Below are 19,718 nucleotides of genomic sequence, written 5' to 3' on the forward strand. Positions count from 1 at the left end.
AAGGAGAGTCAATAAGGGTGGCAGAGGAGTGAGAGGAGATGGTAAGAGAGAAGGAGGCAGAAAGACAGGAAGGACAAGCAGAGGAGAAGGGAAAATGAGAGAAATTACTAGCAGAGAGAAAACGTAAGAAAAGATAACCCAGGCGGGCAGGAAAAGAGAACGCAAAAAGGTGGGGCTCAGAACAGGAAGCGCTAGGGGGGAGGGATAGCTCAGTGGTTTGAGCATTGGCCTGCTAAACCCAGGATTGTGAGTTCAATCCTTAGGAATCTGGGGCAAAATCAGTACTTGGTCCTGCTAGTGAAGGCAGGGGGCTGGACTGGATGACTTTTCAGGGTCCCTTCCAGTTCTATGAGATAGGAATATCTCCATATATTATTATTAGGCCTGCTGCTACTAAGGAGAACGTACCAAGAGGGTTGGGGCGAATAGCAGAGGACGTATAGCAGCTAAATAGTGCTCTCTCATCCTGCCTTTTACTGTAACAGGTCCTGTTTTTCATCCTCCTTGTATTCCTGATCCCTTGCAAATGCTGCCTCTCCGGTCTGACAGATGTCCTTTTCCTCTGAAAGGCTGCTTGCCCTGACCCCTCCAATATGCTCCATTAATTCTCTTCATTTCTATGCAATAGAAATGCACTTCATGCCATTGCACAAGAACATTGCATCCACCCGCTCTGCAAGCATTACATTGTCAATGGCTTGACTGAGCTATTGCAGAACAATTATGCCTAGCTCTAGAACACACATCTATAAGAAAAGCAAACTGGACTGTTTATATCTTCTTCTCCTCTCCATAGGCTCCCAGTTTAGACCTCAAACTACTCTCTAAAGGAGGTTCACTCAAAAGCCATTAATCTTGTCCCCCTGAAATCTACTCACCAGTGTCATCCCCATATAAGCCATGCCAGTGTGAGTCAGCTGGTTATTCCACAAAACCAGAGTGATCAGCCCTTTCCGTTGCTCCTTTAGGCCCTCACAGATGTATGCCAAGCCTATAAAACAGTATGAGTTAGAGTGGATTTATTCGGTTGCTTTCAGCATTTTACAGGCCAGCACTTCAACGGTCATGATGCCAGCACAGTCTGATGTGAACACACAGATACTGTAGGCTTTAACAGCACTTTTCTTGTCTTATCTAATCCCTTCTTTTGCACAGGCTTTGAATGTTGCAGTCAGTAAACCACAAAATAGAATTTCACATACTGTGCTGGAGCAGAAGAACGTTACAGGCAACAGCCTGCAGACACGTCTCATTCATTCTAAGCAGCAAGGTGGATACACTGAAAATTTCTCTCAATACAGAATTATTAAAAAAAATAAAATCTTTATCCTCTCATGAGAGAGAGAGAAATTACTTAAAACGGAGACATCCAAAAGCCAAAATCTAATTATCACGTATTAATTTAAGCAGTAGGTTTTTAAAGTAGGTTGTGATTGATATTAGGACAGAGCAGAATGCAAGTACAGTAGAGAACATTTCTGGTATAGCTTTATAAAAAAATACAAAATCACCAATTTCTTCATTAACAGTAATTGAATTGGCAGTAAGTCTTTTACCATCCAGCAAGGGCTGGATACCCCCCCACCTCCCTGTCACAATTCCTCCAATTCACGGGGCGGGGTGGCGGAAAGAATAGGCACCCTAAAGCCAGCCCCAACTCAGAGAGTCCTAGAGGCTGTGTGTGGGGGGGTGCACCTCCAGGGCTCCCTGCCCCAGCCCCACACCCTGCAGGAGGCACAAGCTCCAGCCCCTGCCTGGGCCCATTCACTAGGGCCTGCCCATGACTGGGGAAATGGTGAGCCATGGTGGGGGAGTGTTTGGAGGTGGGGATTGGGCCATGAAGGGGAGGGGGGTTGGAGAAGTGGTTTGGCAGGGTGATGTTTTATGGGAGCGTTTATTTGGGGGGCTGTGCGACGGGGGTGGCTTTATCTGGGGAAGGTGGGTTGGTGTGGTGGGGAGGACCCTGTGGCGAGAGGAAGTTTTGTGGGGTTTGGGTTTATATGGGGGGTGGGTGGGACGTTTGCTTGGGGATGCGGTACCAAGGGGCTGGATGGGTTGAAGCAGGGGTGGATTAGGGTTTAGCTATGGCAGGAGGCTGAGTGGGGGACTGGGAGCACAGGGAGCTGTATGGTAATGTCAGTGGGTGCGGCTAACTGTGCCTATATCTGGCTCCTTCCTCCACAGCCCCGTTTCCCCTTTCTTCTCCTCCCGCTGTCTCGCTCCCCTCACTCCCCCTCTCCTGCCACCAGCCCCAGCTCTGCTTGAAAACACTGAGGAGGGACAGGCTCGCCACCACTGCACCAAAGTCACCTCACCTGGACTCACCTCACAACTGGGCACCAGGGACTCTCCTGCAGCCAGGCATCTCAGCACCAACCTGGCCCCAGTGCTGCTGGAGGCAGGGCTTTGCCTGCCAAGCCAGGCTTTGCACACTGGCAGTGGAGTGGCTCAAATTTCAGAGAGCTGAGCCCTCTCTAGCCCTAAACAATCGCCGCCTATGGTGAGCCCTCTAGAGAGCCTCGCCTTGAGCTGCTTGGATCCCCAGCCTCATCCTCCTTTGCCACCACCACCCCAGCTCACAATGCCTCTCACTGAAGTATGACCTGGCCATCCGTCTGTCATGATGGAGAGACACCCGGGCCAAATTACAGTGACGGGTGTTGCCAAAAAGTTGTGATTGTTGCCGTTTCCACAACAAAAATTGTGGCCCACGATTTTCTTACAGCCCTACTCATAACGTGTCCTTATATACAGCCGGAGATCCACTCAGATAATTTTGAAGAGGAAATGAGTTACTGCAAAGACCACAACAATTGGGGTGGGTATCTGAATGTTCTGTCCTGTCACGGGTGTGAAGTTTAGCCTCCCCAGAAGTCAAGCTTGGGGAAGAAAACTAGGAGATGAATCAAATGGTACACATGGAACTCAAACATCTGCAAGAACTTGAGATGAGGCCTGAGAATGACCCTGTCTTTATGAAACACTGCATAAAGGGGACCCACCAAAAAGGACTGGCTCTCCCCTACTCTTTGAGCTGATGGAATGGCTACCAGAAAGGCAGTCTCCAGAAATAAACTGTATAGGAACAGGTTGCCAAGGGCTCAACCCTGCTAATACTACACTGGAGGTTGCAAGAGGCTCCTCAACTACAGGGTAAAACCATGAATAAGGCCTTTAAAGAAACCTTACCATTGTATGATGGGAAAATAGAGCAAGGAGAAAAAGAGTAAAAGACACTGAGAAATCTCTAGGAGAGGTGAGGCACCTTAAGGACCCTATCCTGAAAAGTGTCAAGCAGCCACAGCTCTTACTAACTTCAATAGGAATTGTGGGCATGCGACATCTCATGATCAGACCCTTCAAGTGATTTAAGGTGCCTTAATTGGATCTGAGCAGCTTAAGTTGCTCTAAGCACTTAGAGAGACATAGGCCACGTCTACACTAGCAAGCTTAAAGTGGCACAGCCGTGCTGCTGTAAGATCACTCACGTAGCCGCTCTATGCATATAGGAGAGAGCTCCCATCAACATAATAAAGCCACCTAAATGAGTGGCGGTAGCTATGTTGGCGGGAGAGCAACTCTCACCAATGAAGCGCTCGTGTGCACAGTGCTTATGCCAGCAAAACTCGTCACTCAGGGAGATGTTTTTTCACACCCCTGAGCGACGTAAGTTTTGCCGACATAAGTGGTAGTGTTGACATGGTCTTACACTGCTATAATTCTTTAAAAATGCTTAAACTGCTTTTTTTTTTTAAAAACCTCTCATTTCAACTCTCAATTTGAGATCAGATTTGGAAATTGTTCAGCCCCCACCACGACTTTCCCTTTGACAGCAGGAGCTGCCTGCTGCTGTATTGGGCTGGGCTCCTCGGAAAAGTGCAGGAAGAGTTCCAGCAAGCCAGCCTCTTACTACCTCTCCGTCAAGTTCCAGCAGCCCTAGGCCTTTGTCCTCTTGCTCAAAATCACCTCAAGCTACCTCCTTGCCTGGTGGAAAGAGGAGATGGTACTTCCAGAGACAGAATTTCAGTCCAACAGGTAGGACTCTTCCTTCCAACCTGCTGGTGCTGCTCAGTTCCTGAATGGGGCTTTTGTGGTTTTACCAAGAAGTGTCTCAGAGATAAGAGCAGCATCAGCTGTCCCTGTGTTCCCAAAGAAAGTGGAGGCTGGGGACTCTAACTCGCCATATTCCACCTCACGTTAAAGAGTACAAATTAATTTATTCATTGTTTAAAGTCTGAGGATTTACTAGACATTCACGGTCTTTATTAAGACATTACGTTGTGGGGAGGGGGGGAGAGGGGAAACAGTCACTCTTTAAAAGAAAGACAAGTAAAAATATTCAGAATGAGAAAGGAATGACGGCTTAGCTTGCTTTTAAAGGGCAAATTGTCCAACCTGGGTTGGAGTGCAACATGGGATCCAATACGATTTTATGTTTTCAGCTGAGAACATTTCAAATGTAGATCTCGCTCTGACAAAATTTCTCAGAGAAACGAAGTACGAAGACTAAGGAGGACCTCCCACCTGAATCTAGGATGTGGTTGTTCCTCAGGTCCAATATGTGAATGTAACAGTTAAATTTCAGCAGGTTGCCAAGCTGAGCAGAGTCCTGCAGTCCATTCAGTTTATTATCGGCTAGATACAGTTCCCGTAAGTTCATGTTCATTTTCAGAGCCGTTGCTAAAAAGCAAAGAACAGAGAATTACACTTCAGCTAATGTAACACAGCTACAGAACAAAAGATCACAGAGAGCAGGGCACCTGTCTGTAGACCCACAAGACACCTTGGAACAGCATGTAACCAAAGGAGACGTAACTTTCGGTTTCATTCATTACTGCTTTAGGTCTGCATGTTGATCCTGCTACTAACTGCTCATTAATGCCTTCTGTACGGCACACAAGCCATGTATCGTAGGCTTATTCCGGCTGGATGCTGCAGAAGAACACATGTCCACACAGGCCATTCGTAGTGCCATCAACATCTTATCTTATGCAACTTTCTTACTCATATAATGTGTCAGCCAGCTGTAGACAAAGTCTCAATATCAGCATAAATTAACTAGGCAGAAAAATCATCAGCAGGACACAAGTATGGCTGTCTAAATGCTTTATATTGACAAGAAAGTCATGGGGCTAATCTGTGTCTGGGAGGCGGGACTGTGGAGCTGCAGTTTCTCAGTAGAAGCTGCAGGAGACACAAGCCCAATGTCTCCAGGGGGGTGTGTTGGCGGGATCCTGCATAATCCTGAGAGAGGGTGATACATCCACTACCAGGGCCTTTGTAGAGGGCAACACTAGCAGTGCAACGAGTCCTGAGCCATCCTTGCTCTCCTCAACTACCAGGGCTGCTACTGCACGCAGCCTTGCACAACATGAGGAATAGTGTGGCGGCTCCTTGAGCCCTTCCCCCCCTTGTGCCCCCAGAACAACGGCAGGCTATAATCTTGCTCTGAATCGACAATGACACTTCTGCCAGCGCTGGGGGACTTGGTAGTCAGCAGCAGTATCAAAGCAGCTCCAAAGAGATAAAACTTCAATTTTCCATTAAATTCTGCATTTCCCGCCAAGATCACAACCCAGAATGCTGGACCTCGAGTAATAACTTTAGCATTGGAACCTGCAGCCCAGGGGAGAATCTCTCTCAAGTGTCCCTGACAGACGTAAGAACATGGTTCAAAGGGCAGCATATAGCAGGGAAGTTACACTAATAGCCTATTCACTGCAAAGCCATCTTTTGCTTACCTGTCTGTAATATGCCTGTACCTGGGGTCTGATGTGACCACAAAGATGCCTAGCAGTGATTCACTACCAAACAGCTGCCAGTGGTGCCTTATCCCCTCCCAGAACACTGAAAGGGCCTGAACTTAAAACCTCTGAAACCCAGGAAATGGCTCCCATAACACCCCCACCTAACCTTAACTCTGCCCTCCTTTCTTTGTTCTCCTAAGGGAGTCCTCAGTGCTGTATCCCTCCCTAAGACTTGGGGCCAGCAGAAGGGGTGAGGGAGATTGGAGAAAGCGGCTAAGTTTTAAAAATGTTAATGGATTTCAAGGCCAGAAGGGACATTGTGAGCCTGCAGTCTGACATCCTGCATAGCACAGGCCAGCGAACAGGAATCTTTGAGCTCTGCAGCTGTAGCTCCAAGCCCCCTTAGGTGGCAGGGCAAGCTCTGGCAACCTGCTGCACTGCTCCCTGATCGACATGGCTACACTTAGCACAGGGAGGGGCATGGGAATAAGAGCAAGGATTTGGAATTGTGTTGAACACACAGAAAAGGGCAGATTCTTTTAGTAGGGCTACCATATTTTAATTTTAAAAAAAGGAGGACACTCCATGGGGCCCCAGCCCCACCCCAACTCCGCCCCTTCCCCCAAAGTCCCCACCCCAACTCCGCCCCCTCCCCTGAACACTCCGCCCCCGATCCTCCCCCTTCCCGGCTTCCTGTGAATCAAATGTTCACGGGAAGCCTGAAACAGGGAGGCAACAGGTAAGCTGGGGCTGGTGTGGTGGGGGGGGCACGAGGAGGCGCGGCTCAGTCCGGCCCCCCCGGCCGAGCGGCTCCCTCCGGCGGCCAGCCGGCCCCGGCCAAGAGGCTCTGGCCCCGGCGTCTCCTGCCTGGCTCGGCTTGGGCCCTGGGGCGCCAGCCCTGGTTCCGGCCGAGCGGCTCCGGCCCGCGCTGGCCCCGGCAGCTCTGGCCCAGCTCGGCTCCAGCCCGGCACCGGCCCTGGCCGAGCACCGCCGGCCAGCGGCTCTGGCCCGACACTGGCCGAGCGGCACCAGCCAAGCACTGCCGGCCGGCGGCCCCAGCCCGGCACCGGCCCGGCCCGGGCACCGCCGGCCCCGGTTCCAGTTCCAGCCGAGCACCACCAGCAGCAGCGGCTCGGGCACCCCCAGCCCCGGTCACAGCGGCTCCAGCCCAGCTCGGCTCGGGCCCCGGCTCCAGCCGAGCGGCTCTGGCCCGGCACCGGCTGAGCACCGGCACCGGCTGAGCACCGCCGGCCCCAGCCCAGACCCAAGCCCCACGACCCCTCCCTCCCTATTTTCCCGGACATGTCCGGCTTTTTGGGATTTCCTCCCGGACGGGAATTTGAGGACCAAAAAGCCGGACATGTCCGGGAAAATCTGGACGTATGGTAACCCTACTTTTAGAGAGAGACAAGGTTCTACTATATGCCCAGTGCCTATGGCAATCTCCATGGGGGGCTGGTGTGGTAGTCGTCTGGGGTGGGAGGCATTCCTTTAACTCCACATTTCCTGGGGGTCAGAGGCTTTAGTTTAGCCCCCACATACATGCACTTTCTGGAAGGGTATGAGGCAGGGACGGGCTGCCTGAACTCTGCAGTTTTTGGCTGAGTTTCCCTGGTTTACGAACCATCACAGAACCCGCAAGTTCCAGCACCCAGCACTCCCTCCACATTTGCTACAGTTACTCCATCTACCAAAGGCACTGGCAGCAGATTAATCCCTTCCCTGCATCACTGCCCCAGCTCAGAGAATTGCCCTCTTCCTGCCTCATCCTCCCACCCCAGCCCTCCTGCCCATGAAGGGGTCAGCAGCAGTGGGGAGTCCCACAGGTTGAGGAGCTGAGAAGAGGGACTGACATGGAGTCAGTGGGAGCATTTGTGAAGCAGACAAATGGGGTCATGGCTGTGAGAAGCTGCAGCACCCCCCAGGTCACCCACTGCACAGCTATGACCCACTCCACTGCTTTGACCTCCTCTTGCCCCGGAGAGCAGCATCACAGGGAAAGGTAAGCCTGGAGGGGTGCGAAGCGTAAGGGGAATTTTGGAGTCTCTTCCCTCCTCAGGACCCCTCCCCTGAGGAAGAATTGTTGGTAGAGGAGGGGTATTTGGGAGGGAGCACACGGATGGCTCCACTCCTTGCCCCACCCTCAATTATGTTCCCTGCCAGAGGAGGCGCCAGTCTTTCCCCTCTTCAGATCCTGGTGGGTCAGAGCTCTGAGCTCCCAAGCGAGCAATGATCCCTTTGATGGTGATCCCTTATTCACCAAGAAAACCCAGCTCTTCGCTCCCCAGTGAGTGCTGCTCTCACAGTGTCCCCTAGAAACAGGGGCTCCTGTGGAGGATGTACCATGCTACATGTGGCAGGACTTTCCCTTATCAAGAACCTCTCCTACTAAGGGTGGGGCTTCTTTAGCCCCAGCCTCTAGAGGGCCAGGCTGTGAGCAAGCCCAGGCCTCCCATGAGGTGGGAGGACAGCAGCTCTGCCCCTGAAGACATCCCCCTTGAATAGAGGGAGCAGTGGCCCTCTCTGGTAGCCTCCCCCTGTGAAAAAGCAAGATGGGGATGACCCGAGGGGGTGAGAATGAGCTTCAAAGGCCGACCCGACCCAGAATTCCAAGGGTGGGTCCTGCGGGGGTGGCCTGGAAGAACAGGGCACAGCAGTCAGAGAACATGGGATATTTGGAGGAGGATATTTGGAGGGGGACACAAGGAGGATAGAGCTGGAAAAGCAGTGGGGCTTGAGTGTTAGGATGGGAGGGCTGCCACGGCCTCACAAGCTGGCTCTGCTGCCATGGGTTGCAGGAGCCTCTCATGAGTAGGGCCCTACCAAATTCATGGCTGTAAAAACACATTGTGAATCATGAAATCAGATCTCCCCTCTGAAATCTAGCTATTGTAGGGGAGGGGTAGAACTGGGGGCACCCCAGCTGGGGGCTGCTACCATGCCTGGGATTGCAGCTACTAGTCCTGACAGGGCTGGGGAGGGACCAGACTTCCTCTTGCCCCAGCACAGCCACTCTTGGGCGGGCAGGTGGAGAGGGAAACAGACTCAGTTCTGCGTCCCTCCCCCAGTTTGTGACCCCTCTACAACAGCTTTGCAACCCCCCTACAAACTTCCTTTGGGGTTGGGACCCTTCAGTTACAATACCGTGAAATGTCAGATGGTAAAGTGAAAGGGAAAGTGAGGGGGCTTTCAGGGAGGGGCTCCAGGCTCCCTCACAGCTGATGCTGCACCACCACCTAGGGTTCCTAGCTCCAATCTACCCACAACACACTCTCCAAGACTAGCCCTGCAGGGCCCCCCTAAAGGCTCTTCTCCATGTCAAACTGTCCAGCTCCAGCAAAGAAGTGGCCCTCTGATGACGATCCCTTATTTATCTAAGGGATCGTTGAAAATCATCATTTTCAAAAAACAAGTTTTTCCATCTTTAAGAAAGAACTGGGCTTTCGGAAAATGAAGATTTTTGAGGATCTCTTATACAAACAAGGGACTGTCAAAGGGCCACTTTATCAGACCTAGGCAGCTCCAATCGAGAAGAGCCTTGTGGGATCTAGATGAGCCCCCCCATTCCTGAGGGTGGGTGTCTGTCAGAGTCTTGGTAGGTAGAAGTGCAGAGACAGGCACACCCTTGTGTACCTGAATGGGTCTTTCCACCAGTTTAAAAAGGAGAGGACTTCTTCTGGGACCTTGATCAGCATGTCCATGTGGTATCTGCTAGGTATATATACACTGATTTCAAATCACCCTTGCAGATGACCTCTGGCATGTGTGTGACATGAGTGCATGAGGTCCTGGGTTCTAGAAATCTCAGACATGCACTGGTGATTCTGGGTGAGCCTGAAGTTGGTACCCAGGTAACAGTGGTGTAAGCTGCTCTACTTCAGTGTGTGGTAGACCCTGCCCACACAAGCTTCAAGTCTGACTGGCCCCAGTCAATAGTATGCGATAAGGACCTCTGCTAAGGGTAATGAGCGAAGGCCAATGGCAACTCAGCTGACAAGGGCCAAGTTCCAATGGCGATGAAGGTGGATGAGCTACAGTTGTGGATGCACGGGCCATATAGGGCAGAAGGGGAGCTAGATCTTCATAATGGTCCTCCACACCCACAGAAACCAATGACATCTGACAGAGAAGTTCCTGGGAAGGGGGGCTGGTGGTCCCAAAAATAAAAAACTCCTCTATATCTCCCCAATCCCAAGGAGGCAGAGTGGGATGAGGACGGGAAAAAAGCAGCCAGCCATGACAGACCCTGACAATAGCACCAGGGTTAAAACCCCTGCTATTACTGACGCCAGGAGGAGGGGCATGTTCTGCATGCATAGGACAGAAGCGACCCAAACCCCACTTGTGAATGCACCGCCACAATGACCAAACCAGACCAAGGCCAAACCAGACTTCAGAGGCACGTTCTGTGTCGCCACATAGAATGTGTTAACACTGAATGGCACTGGGTACAAAGAACTCGGCCGCTACAAGCCTGTAATTGCTGGCACCACAGAAAAGCAACGCTGCCGCTGCCCTCCCCCCCCCCACTTTGGTGGTCCACACCAAACTCAAGGTGTAGCACTTGTTTACTGCACAAACGTCTAGCACACAATTTAATAAAATTTAATAAATTTAATAAAAAAGAACCCCATCTTTCCATGCTTACTCTATGCTTGGCTCCAGCATCATTATGAACACTTTTCTGTTGGTGCATAGGCCACGACGACAGCTGATGCATCACCCGGGCAACAGGATGCATTCTAACACCAACCAGTAGCAAAAATCCAGTGCTTGTGCTTGGAGATTTTAATGCCATGACAGGCGGTGACTGAAGTGGGTATGAAACTATGATAGGTCCCTTTGGTTTGGGTTCACCAAACGAATACATCACTTGGCTTCTGACACTGTGTGCCACTGAGGGATTGTCTGTTCTGGGCTCCTGGTTTAGGCACCTTGACAACCATCGCTGGACCTAGATTTCAAATAATGGATGTCATGAAAGAAACTGATCGCATCACTGTCAGATATCGCTCAATAGTGAAATCTCATGAGGTCTTTGGCAACACAGAAACACTAGCAAACTTAGACCACAGATTAGTTGTCACTCAGTCTCTCTCCGCATCTTCCACCTCCTCGCAAGCCAGATATCCACCAACAGTACAATGTCCATTGTCTATCTGAGGAGCCTCTTGATGCCGTGAAATATACACGGCCCATTGAAGATAACATATGTAACCTCGGTATCCTCTCAGATGATGTGGGGATCGCCTGGAGTGTGTACGTAATGCTTTATCATACACCACCATTGAATAACTGGCTTCAGACATTTGTGCCTTTTAACATCCCCCATTATAAAACTAGATGGCTCTGCCTGCTCAACAATGGAGGAGGTCCTGGACAGATGGAAAACATGAAAGTGTGCTGAACCGCACACCTGCTGATGACTGTCCAAAACTACGTGACCTGACAAACTGTACAGCTGCAGACCCAGCAACAAAACTGATCCTCCATCACTCACGGACGTGTGAAAGACCAAACAAAAGTTACAGAATGGACATGCTGCTGGACCGGAAGGTATTCCGACCCAGTTGCTGAAAGGTGCCTTGGAACCAGTAAGCTTCGGCCTACATCAATTCTTCTTAAGTGTGGGCATCAGGCAAAGTACCTACAGAACTGAAAGACGGCATCGGAGTGTACCAGGGCACAAGATCTCTCCTCGAGCGAGGCAACTACAGTCCGATCTCATTATCATCAGTCCCTGGAAAGGTCTTTGCTTATGTTCTTCTCGGTAGAAGGCAGCCACTCCTTAGTAGAGATCGCCGTCTATAGCAATCATGTTTAACTAGTCGACAATGGACACTGTTCTTACCCTTTGGCTTCTAGATGAGCTGTACTGAAAATTTAACCACTCATTTCATGTGGCAAATATCATCATCATCACATTAGCTTTTGATTTGGTCAACAGGTCAGCACTTGGGCTTGCACTGAAAGAAGTTTCAGTTCTAGATGTTCTGCTAAACCTGGTGTCTGATCTTCAGAACAGTAGTGGAGCAAGAGTGCACATTGGTTCATGGCTTTGGTCGCATTTCTACATTGCCAGGTGTGCGGCAATGATGCATTCTCACGCCAGCATTATTCTGTTGAGCTGATGACTGAATAGTAGTACTTTCCACGCCACATGTCAGAATCAAGGATGATCATGACGGGTTTGCTGACCAAGACTACACTAACAACATTCCCTTGTTTGTTGAGAAGTCAGAGAATTTCAGCCCCACCCACCAACATCTCCAAGACACCATCCACAATATGGGATTGAATGTCTCATGGCAGAAGACCATGGCCCAGAAATTCAGAACTGGGCCACCAGAACCCCCCAGTTCAGTGAGTGCTGTTGAGAGTGCTGAGTTTATCTACCTAGGGTGCAAGCAGAGTTCAGTCACAGCAAACTGGATATTCTTCAATTACTATGTCCTGCTGCCTCCCGCATAAAGTCTATGTCTCAATTGTGGATGCAAGAACTTGTTTGTGTTGACACAAAACGCTCAGGATCTATCAAACTTGTGTATTACCTGTATTGCCACAGATGTCAGAAACTTGGACCCTACTATAGGCAGACTTGGAGCAGCTGGAGGCATTCCATACATGCGGTCAATGCCAAACCCTGAACATAATGTGGTTTGACTTAGTGCAAAATATCTTAATCTCACAGAGATCTAGCCTCCCTTCAATCAGTGATTATATTCAAAAGCAGCATTGCATGCTCTTTGACCATTTCGCCAAGACGGACAAAAACTCTTCAGCACACTGTGCTCTCAAATTCTCCATCAACACTCAAAAGAGGGGTATGTTATGACTTGACCTGGTACCGCCTACAGGGCAACCCCAAAGATTCATAGATTTGTAGGATTGAGCCAGATCTGGGAACTTCACTACACATTGCCTTGTGCATCACCATGGTCACTGGCCGGCACAACAGTCCTCAGTAGGCTGCCTGTGTTTGATGATGAAGAAGTTGGTTGAGGACAGCTATTACCTATTGGTGAAAATCCTTGATGCTGTAAGAAAGACAAAAGGGCAGGACTCTGTACTGGCAGTAGGATGCCAGGAATCAGAGGTATTTCCTGTGGGCTGGATGGATTGATAGCTCTTCACCTGCATGATGCTGATTTCCATCGACGAACTATGGCCATTATGAGCACTGTATCAGATGCATCAGCACCGCTTATAGCAAGTGTGGGCAATCAGAGGTCTCTCTGCCATGAAAGATGACTTCTTCTCCTGCTGCTCCTTTGGCCACTTGTCTATACACTAAGACTCTGTCCCAGTTTAGACAGTCATATTTTGAGAGGAGGGACTGATAGGAAGGCCGGCCTTAACTGGAGGTTAGCCTACAAATACATCTTGTGGCCGAAGAAGTCCTGAATTGCTGTCACCATAGAAGAAACTGGTGCTCAATGTGAATAAAAAATATATATATATTTGAATTCCTTAGCCGGGACTTGGTACCTCCCATCTGCTCTTTATCACGCAACCTGGATGGATGTAGGTGGATGCCAGACCGCTTTTTCAGCCTTTAGTAGGCCTTTATTAATGGGGATGGCAAGCCTCCCTGGTGTAGGAGGAGGTAGAATGTCCAAGAGGATGTAGAATGTCCAAGAAGAGTCCAAGTGTGATGCTTCTCTTGAACCACTTCCAGGGCTATGTCTAAGGCTTCCAACACACATTTCATCAGGTCCTGGAATACCTTAAAGCCATCAGTGAAGGCTGACACAGATGGAGTCACAGACTTGTCAGGAAACAGTGAGACTATTACAGCAGGGAATGGTTGCTCTTTCCCTGGAGATGATGTTCTTATCTTTCCTCCAGCCTTTCAAGTACCCGTGGCTGTACCAACTGGCTTATCTGAGAAGGCTTAATGAGTCTCTTTGGAGAGGGTGATCTAGCCTGAGAGTCAATGAAGCAGGCTACCTGAAGTACAGCTGTATTTTAATTTTACATGCCAGCAATCTGGTTCTATTTTAGTTTAGGTGGACCCTGTGTGGGCATCTCCTTCCCCCAAAAGGTTCCCAATAAATCTAAAACCCCCCTCCCTACACCATTGTCTCATCCATGCATTGAGACCTCACAGTTCTGCCTGTCTAAGTGGCCCTGTGCGTGGAGCTGAATGCATTTCAGAGAAGGCTGACATGGAGGTCCTGTACTAACTACACTATCTAAATATTCTATACAAGGCTAGCTAAAATCACAGTATATGCCAAATAAGCAGACACAGCAGGGGCTTCATCTCAGTGCCATGGGTGGTAAGAAGTAACTGAGGGAAAGTTGGGGCCACTCTGCCCTTTATACTCTTGGGTGGGATGTGTGACTGCACAGCCAGTGGACACTGTTGACCAAAATACTTGGTTCTCACATGCATGGGGCACAAGTGCACCAACAGTGGAACAAGTCTGGACAATCACTTGAAGTAGATTAGTTTGTCCTCTCTTTTCAAGGCATTAAAAACAAAGAAGTTATCCAAGTAAATAAAAGGTGTTTAGATGCAAAGAAGAGACAACCACATGTGATTACTCCAGGAAACAGACCATGCCCTGTGAACAAGATTCTCCAGGTTATTCACCTAGTAGCATGAGCGGGCGCCCGGAAAGGCCGGCGTTCTCCAAGTGCAACACTACCAGGGTGCTGCTGATGCGCAGAGCCCGAGCAACAAATGGCGCCGAGTGATCCAGCAGAGGAGTGTTCCGAGCATCCAGGTACTGCAGACAGTTAGTCTGGAAAAGGAAGGCAGAGGGGTGAGATGACAAACAAAACAGAACAAAAACATGTAGCCATTGCACACTTTCAAAGCACATTTAAGTTCTACTCAGGTCAGCTGGGCACAGCCTCTGCATCTACTTTGCCTGATCTGCCCTTCCATCTAGGTCTCTCTCAGAGCACTTTACAAACATTATTGAACTCCCTAGGAAAAATAGTTAGGTAACATACCATGGTTTTAAAGATGAGAAAAAACTAAGGCACAGAGGAGTAATATCTTGCTCAAGATCGTATCATATGAATCTGTGACAGAGAAGGGAATAGGACACCAATCTCCCTGCCTTAAGACCTGTGCCTTAACCATAAGACCATCTTTTCTTTTTTCACCCATGAAACAGAATTTGGGTATTTATGTATATCTCGGCAACAAACATGTTAATCCAACTACTAGCGACAGTCCAACCAGCTGTAAAGAACATACACACACACAAAAACACCATACAGCGTTCCAGAATTCAGCCTGCCAGTAACAAATACAAAATATAGGAATGACCGTTTTCCCTCTAGTCAGTAACACTTCATGCTTCAAACAAGAGCGGATTGCCAGCAAGTGCCGCATTATGCAATTCAGCCGATTGTGGGCAGTGCCTTTTCGCTGCTTCAGAGGAAATGCCTTGGAAATATAAAGGGAAGTGATGGAGTTTGCTGAAGTGAAGAGGCCAGAATGGGTCTCCAGATTTTCAAAGTAAATAAGATAAGTGATTTCAGGCATCCCTGCTTCTTTTGTTAATTTCCCAGAGAACAACTAAGATGCATCTTCTAGGAATTACCCATTTTTCCTTTTACGCTAGTTTGTATTTTAGCTGTCACCTGCTCTTCTTCTAGCTGGCAGGGGAAAGCATCTGTGAGACCTCAGTGGTTTGGGACTCAGTTCTCAAGAAACGTGTTCCATCCACCCATGTTCCCTTAGAGCAGCTAAGATAAGCTGGGCACTTTAGCATGGGCTCCTAAGATAAAAATCTAGTGCTGGTAGCAGGACATTTTCAGTCAATGGCTCTTGCTCATGGAATTCACTTCCTCTGGTGGCCTTCGGGGCACTTTGTAAGCTGCTAGTTAGGCAAGGTTTGTGGTGAGAAGAGACGCACCAAAAAATAAATGTTGACATTGGGCTACCATAGCAATAATGATCCATCTGCAGTACTGATTGTAATGGTCTGTTTTTAAATACCGAGAAACCTGATTATCATGGGAACAGATTACATAGAAAGATCTTTACAAATAAGTAACAAGGAAATTCTCAGGTAAGAAACAAAATGATACTAATCTTTGAATATCCATCTCCAGCCATCATACCACATCCTGCCAGTGTGGAGAAAAAGAACAAACCTTTTCAGATTGGGATGGGGCTAAGGACTCTATTTGGATTGAGCAGATTTGTCTAGAACACCTCAAGCGGGAATCTTCAGAGCATCCTGATGAGGTGTTGTGCCCATTGCTGGTAGCAGGACATTTTCAGTCAATGGCTCTGAGATAAGGAACTCTGTGCATGAGCCCAGCATCCCGAGGAACTTCATCAAGATCGGTTGATGACTATATGGATATGGCCATCTAAAGAACAGTGGAAACAATCTTTGCATACATTCATCTGAAAGAAATACCATGCAACAGCTCAGGTCTGCAACTACAGTGAGCGATCTTCACTGGGGAAGGGGGACTTGTTCCTGGCTGAAGACTACAGGAATGAGATGTTAACTGCTGTACAGCAGTTAGTCTACTCATCCAAATAAGCCTGTATGAGGTATTCCAAAATTACGGTAAATGCGACACCTTTGCTGACTCCAAGCAGCCACTAGAACTAATAAATCCTTTATAGATACTCTACAAGGCAAGTAGGCCCAAAGGTAGTGCTTGGTCTGAAAAACAGAGGCTGTAGTATGAAAATTGGAGAAAGTTTCTTGTAATATTCTTGAATATGGAGACGCCCCTTTCACTGGGCCTACAGTAGTTATACAGTGGCTGAGGAAAATGAACACAGAATTTCTTTTTCTGATTATCCACCATGATCCTCAAGTCTTTTTCAGAGTCACTGCTTTCCAAAGTACAGTCCCTCATGCTGTAAGTGTGCCCTACATTCTTGGTTCCTAGATTTACCGCCTTGCATATATGTATTTGCTTGCACCCAGCTTATCAAGTGATCCAAATCACTGTTTCAGCAACCTGTCCTTCTCAGTATTTACCACTCCCACACACTCGTGTCATTGTAAACTTTATCAGTAAGGCTGCCAGTTTGTCACGGAGGTCACAGAAGTCACGGATTCCGTGACTTTCCGTGACCTCTGCAGTGGCCGGTGCGCCTAGCCCAGGGGCCACGTGAGCAGCATAGGCAGTCCCTGGGCCAGTTGCACTGGCTGCTGCTGGGGAAGTCTCAGGCCCCCCAAAATAGGGCCAAGATGATGATTACCTGTTTATAATTATATTTTGAAAATTCTCAGTTAGCCAGATTTTAATCCATGTAACGTGTGCCGTGTTGATTTTGAATCGTTCTGTTTTTTCATCAAAATGTTATGTGCTACCAACACAAACGCCTTACAGACGTCTATTACATCAATACTGTTACCATTATCGATCAAACTTGTAATCTCATAAGAGAATTTGACAAAAATCTCTTTTCAATAAACTCATGTTTAGACCAGAAAATGCAGAGAAAAAGTGAGAACTGCCAAAAGCCAAGCAGAGTTGGATCTTGCAAAGGAAATTAGAAACTAGCAATAAAAGATTCTTTAGCCATATAAATAAAAAGAAAAGAAGGAAAGAAGAACCGGGACCACTATTCAGGAGGATGGGGTAAAGATTAAAGATAATGCAGGTATGTACCAACACCTGAACGATTACTTTGCCTCCGTTTTTAATCAGGGTAATGAGGAGGTTGGGGGCAGTGGCTGGGTGGCTAATGAGAACAAGGCTCTGGAAGGAGAAATTCCCACATTGGAGATAGAAACCAAATTCAAACAGATTAATGGGATCAAATTGGAGGGCCCAGATGACCTCCATCTAAGAATATTAAAGGTACTGGCACATGAAATTGCCAGCCCAGTAGCAAGGGTTTTTAATGAAACCGCAAACTTGGGGGTCCATATCCTATGACAGGAGAATTGCAAATATCATACCTATATGTAAGAAAAGAAACTGATCTGAGAAACTACAGGGCCATTAGTTTGACCTCAATTGTATGCAAGGTCTTAGAACAAATTCTGAAAGAAAGAGTAGTTAAGGACAGAGGTAAACAGTAACTGGGATAAAATACAGCATGGTTTTACAAAAGGCAGATGGTCTGGCACTAACCTGATCTCTTTCTTTTGAGAAGATAACTGATTTTCTAGACAAAGGAAATGCAGTAGATCCAATCTACCTGAATTCCAATAAAGCATTTGATACAGTTCCACTTAGAAAATTATTAGTTTTATTGGAGAAGATAGTGATTAATATGAGAATCAAAAGGCGGGTAAGGAACTGGTTAAAGGGAAGACAACAACAGATCATGCAGAAGAGTGAACTGTTAAACTGGAGGGAGATTACTAATGGAGTTCTCTCAAGGATCGGTCTTGAGACTAATCTTATTTAACATTTTCATTAGGAGCTTAGCACAAAAAGTGGAAGTGTGCTAATAAAACTTACAGATGACAAAGCTGGGAGATATTGCCAATACGGAGGAAGACTAGAATATGATACAAGAAGATGTGGACAACCTTGAAAACAGGAGTAATAGAAATGGGATGAAATTTAATAGTGCAAAACAAAAGATCATGCACTTCGGGCAGGGGTCGGCAACCTTTCAGAAGTGGTGTGCCGAGTCTTCATTCATTCATTCACTCTAATTTAAGGTTTTGCGTGCCAGTAATACATTTTAACCTTTTTAGAAGGCCTCTTTCTATAAGTCTTTAATATAGAACTAAACTATTGTTGTATGCAAAGTAAATAAGGTTTCAACATGTTTAAGAAGCTTCATTTAAAATTACATTAAAATGCAGAGCCCCCCAGACTGGTGGCCAGGACCCGAGTAGTGTGAATGCCACTGAAAATCAGCTCGCGTGTCACCTTCAACACACGTGCCATATGTTGCCTACCCCTGACTTAGGGACTAACAAGAAAAAAATTTGCTTTAAGCTGGGGACCTATCAGTTGAAAGTGACAAAGGAGACAATGAGCTGTCAGTGTGATGTGGCTGTGAAAAAGGCTAATGCAAACCTAGTATGCATCAGACAAGGTATTTCCAAAAGAGATTGAGAAGTAGCATTATCATTATACAATGCACTGGTGAGTCCTCATCTAGAATACCGCATGCAATTCTGGTCTTCCATGTTTAAGAAAGATGAATTCAAACTGGAACAGGTGCAGAGAAGGGCTACTAGGATGATCAGAGGAATGAAGAACCTACCTTATGAGAGGAGACTTAAGGAGCTTGGTTTGTTTAGCCTAACAGAACGAAGGTTGAGGAGAAATATTATTGCCCTCTATAAATACATCACAGAGGTAAACACCAGGAAAGGAGGAATTATTTAAGTTAAGAGCCAGTGCTGGCACAAGAACAAATGAATATAAACTGGCCAACCACAAGTTTAGGCTTAAAACTAGATGAAAGTTTCTAACCATCAGTGGAGTAAAGTGCTGAAACAGGTGTGGTTAAATGTTTGGCTGCCTGTGTGTTCTCTCTGCATTCTCCCTGTGTGCTGCCCCAGCTCTGCGCAGACAGCCGGCAGAGCAGACCTTGAGCAAACTATCCTATGACCACAAGATCTGCCAAGGTACGAAGGCACCAGGCCAGGTTTATGCTGACTAAGCACGGTACTAGTATCCCGCAGACTCTACCGGATCACTAATATATGTATGTCTGTAACAACGGACCAGCTCAGTGAACGGTGGGACTTTCTGTTCCTCTCTAGGCTAGACAAAGACACTCCCTCTGAGATACATCTTTATACCCCGATACAAACAAGTTACGTACTGCCCCTCTGACACAGTTAGTTACTGCCCCGATGTGGCTAGTTATCACCCATCACCTTGTACGTCTTGGTTTGATCAAAACATCTCTATTACGAACTGTCATCCTGACCTTATCTTTGAGGAATCCTGTTATCCTTGGGGAATGTTTTTGTACCATCCTTGATCTGGGGATGTTCTGGTACCACTTGATATTGTGTTGTGTTTGCGTGAGTACTCTGTGCTTAGCACTTCTTAGTC

At 47.7% G+C, this 19,718-nt stretch overlaps 1 protein-coding gene across 2 annotated transcripts in view; it reads right to left on the bottom strand.

The window, feature by feature from the left end:
* Positions 1-19,718, bottom strand: part of PPP1R37 (protein phosphatase 1 regulatory subunit 37) — a 135,676-nt gene that overhangs the window by 34,165 nt on the left and 81,793 nt on the right. The window contains exons 6-8 of one of the 2 annotated variants that reach the window (XM_005295686.5): positions 14,347-14,497; positions 4,525-4,680; positions 879-991 (exon numbers count right to left, since the gene is read on the bottom strand). In XM_005295686.5, coding sequence (XP_005295743.2) covers positions 879-991; positions 4,525-4,680; positions 14,347-14,497 — 420 coding nt within the window. The remainder of the gene's footprint in view (positions 1-878; positions 992-4,524; positions 4,681-14,346; positions 14,498-19,718) is intronic. The other variant, XM_042844468.2, reaches the window with a different exon arrangement.

Source organism: Chrysemys picta, chromosome 17, assembly GCF_011386835.1.
Source record: "Chrysemys picta bellii isolate R12L10 chromosome 17, ASM1138683v2, whole genome shotgun sequence".
NCBI classification, from domain to species: Eukaryota; Metazoa; Chordata; order Testudines; family Emydidae; genus Chrysemys; species Chrysemys picta.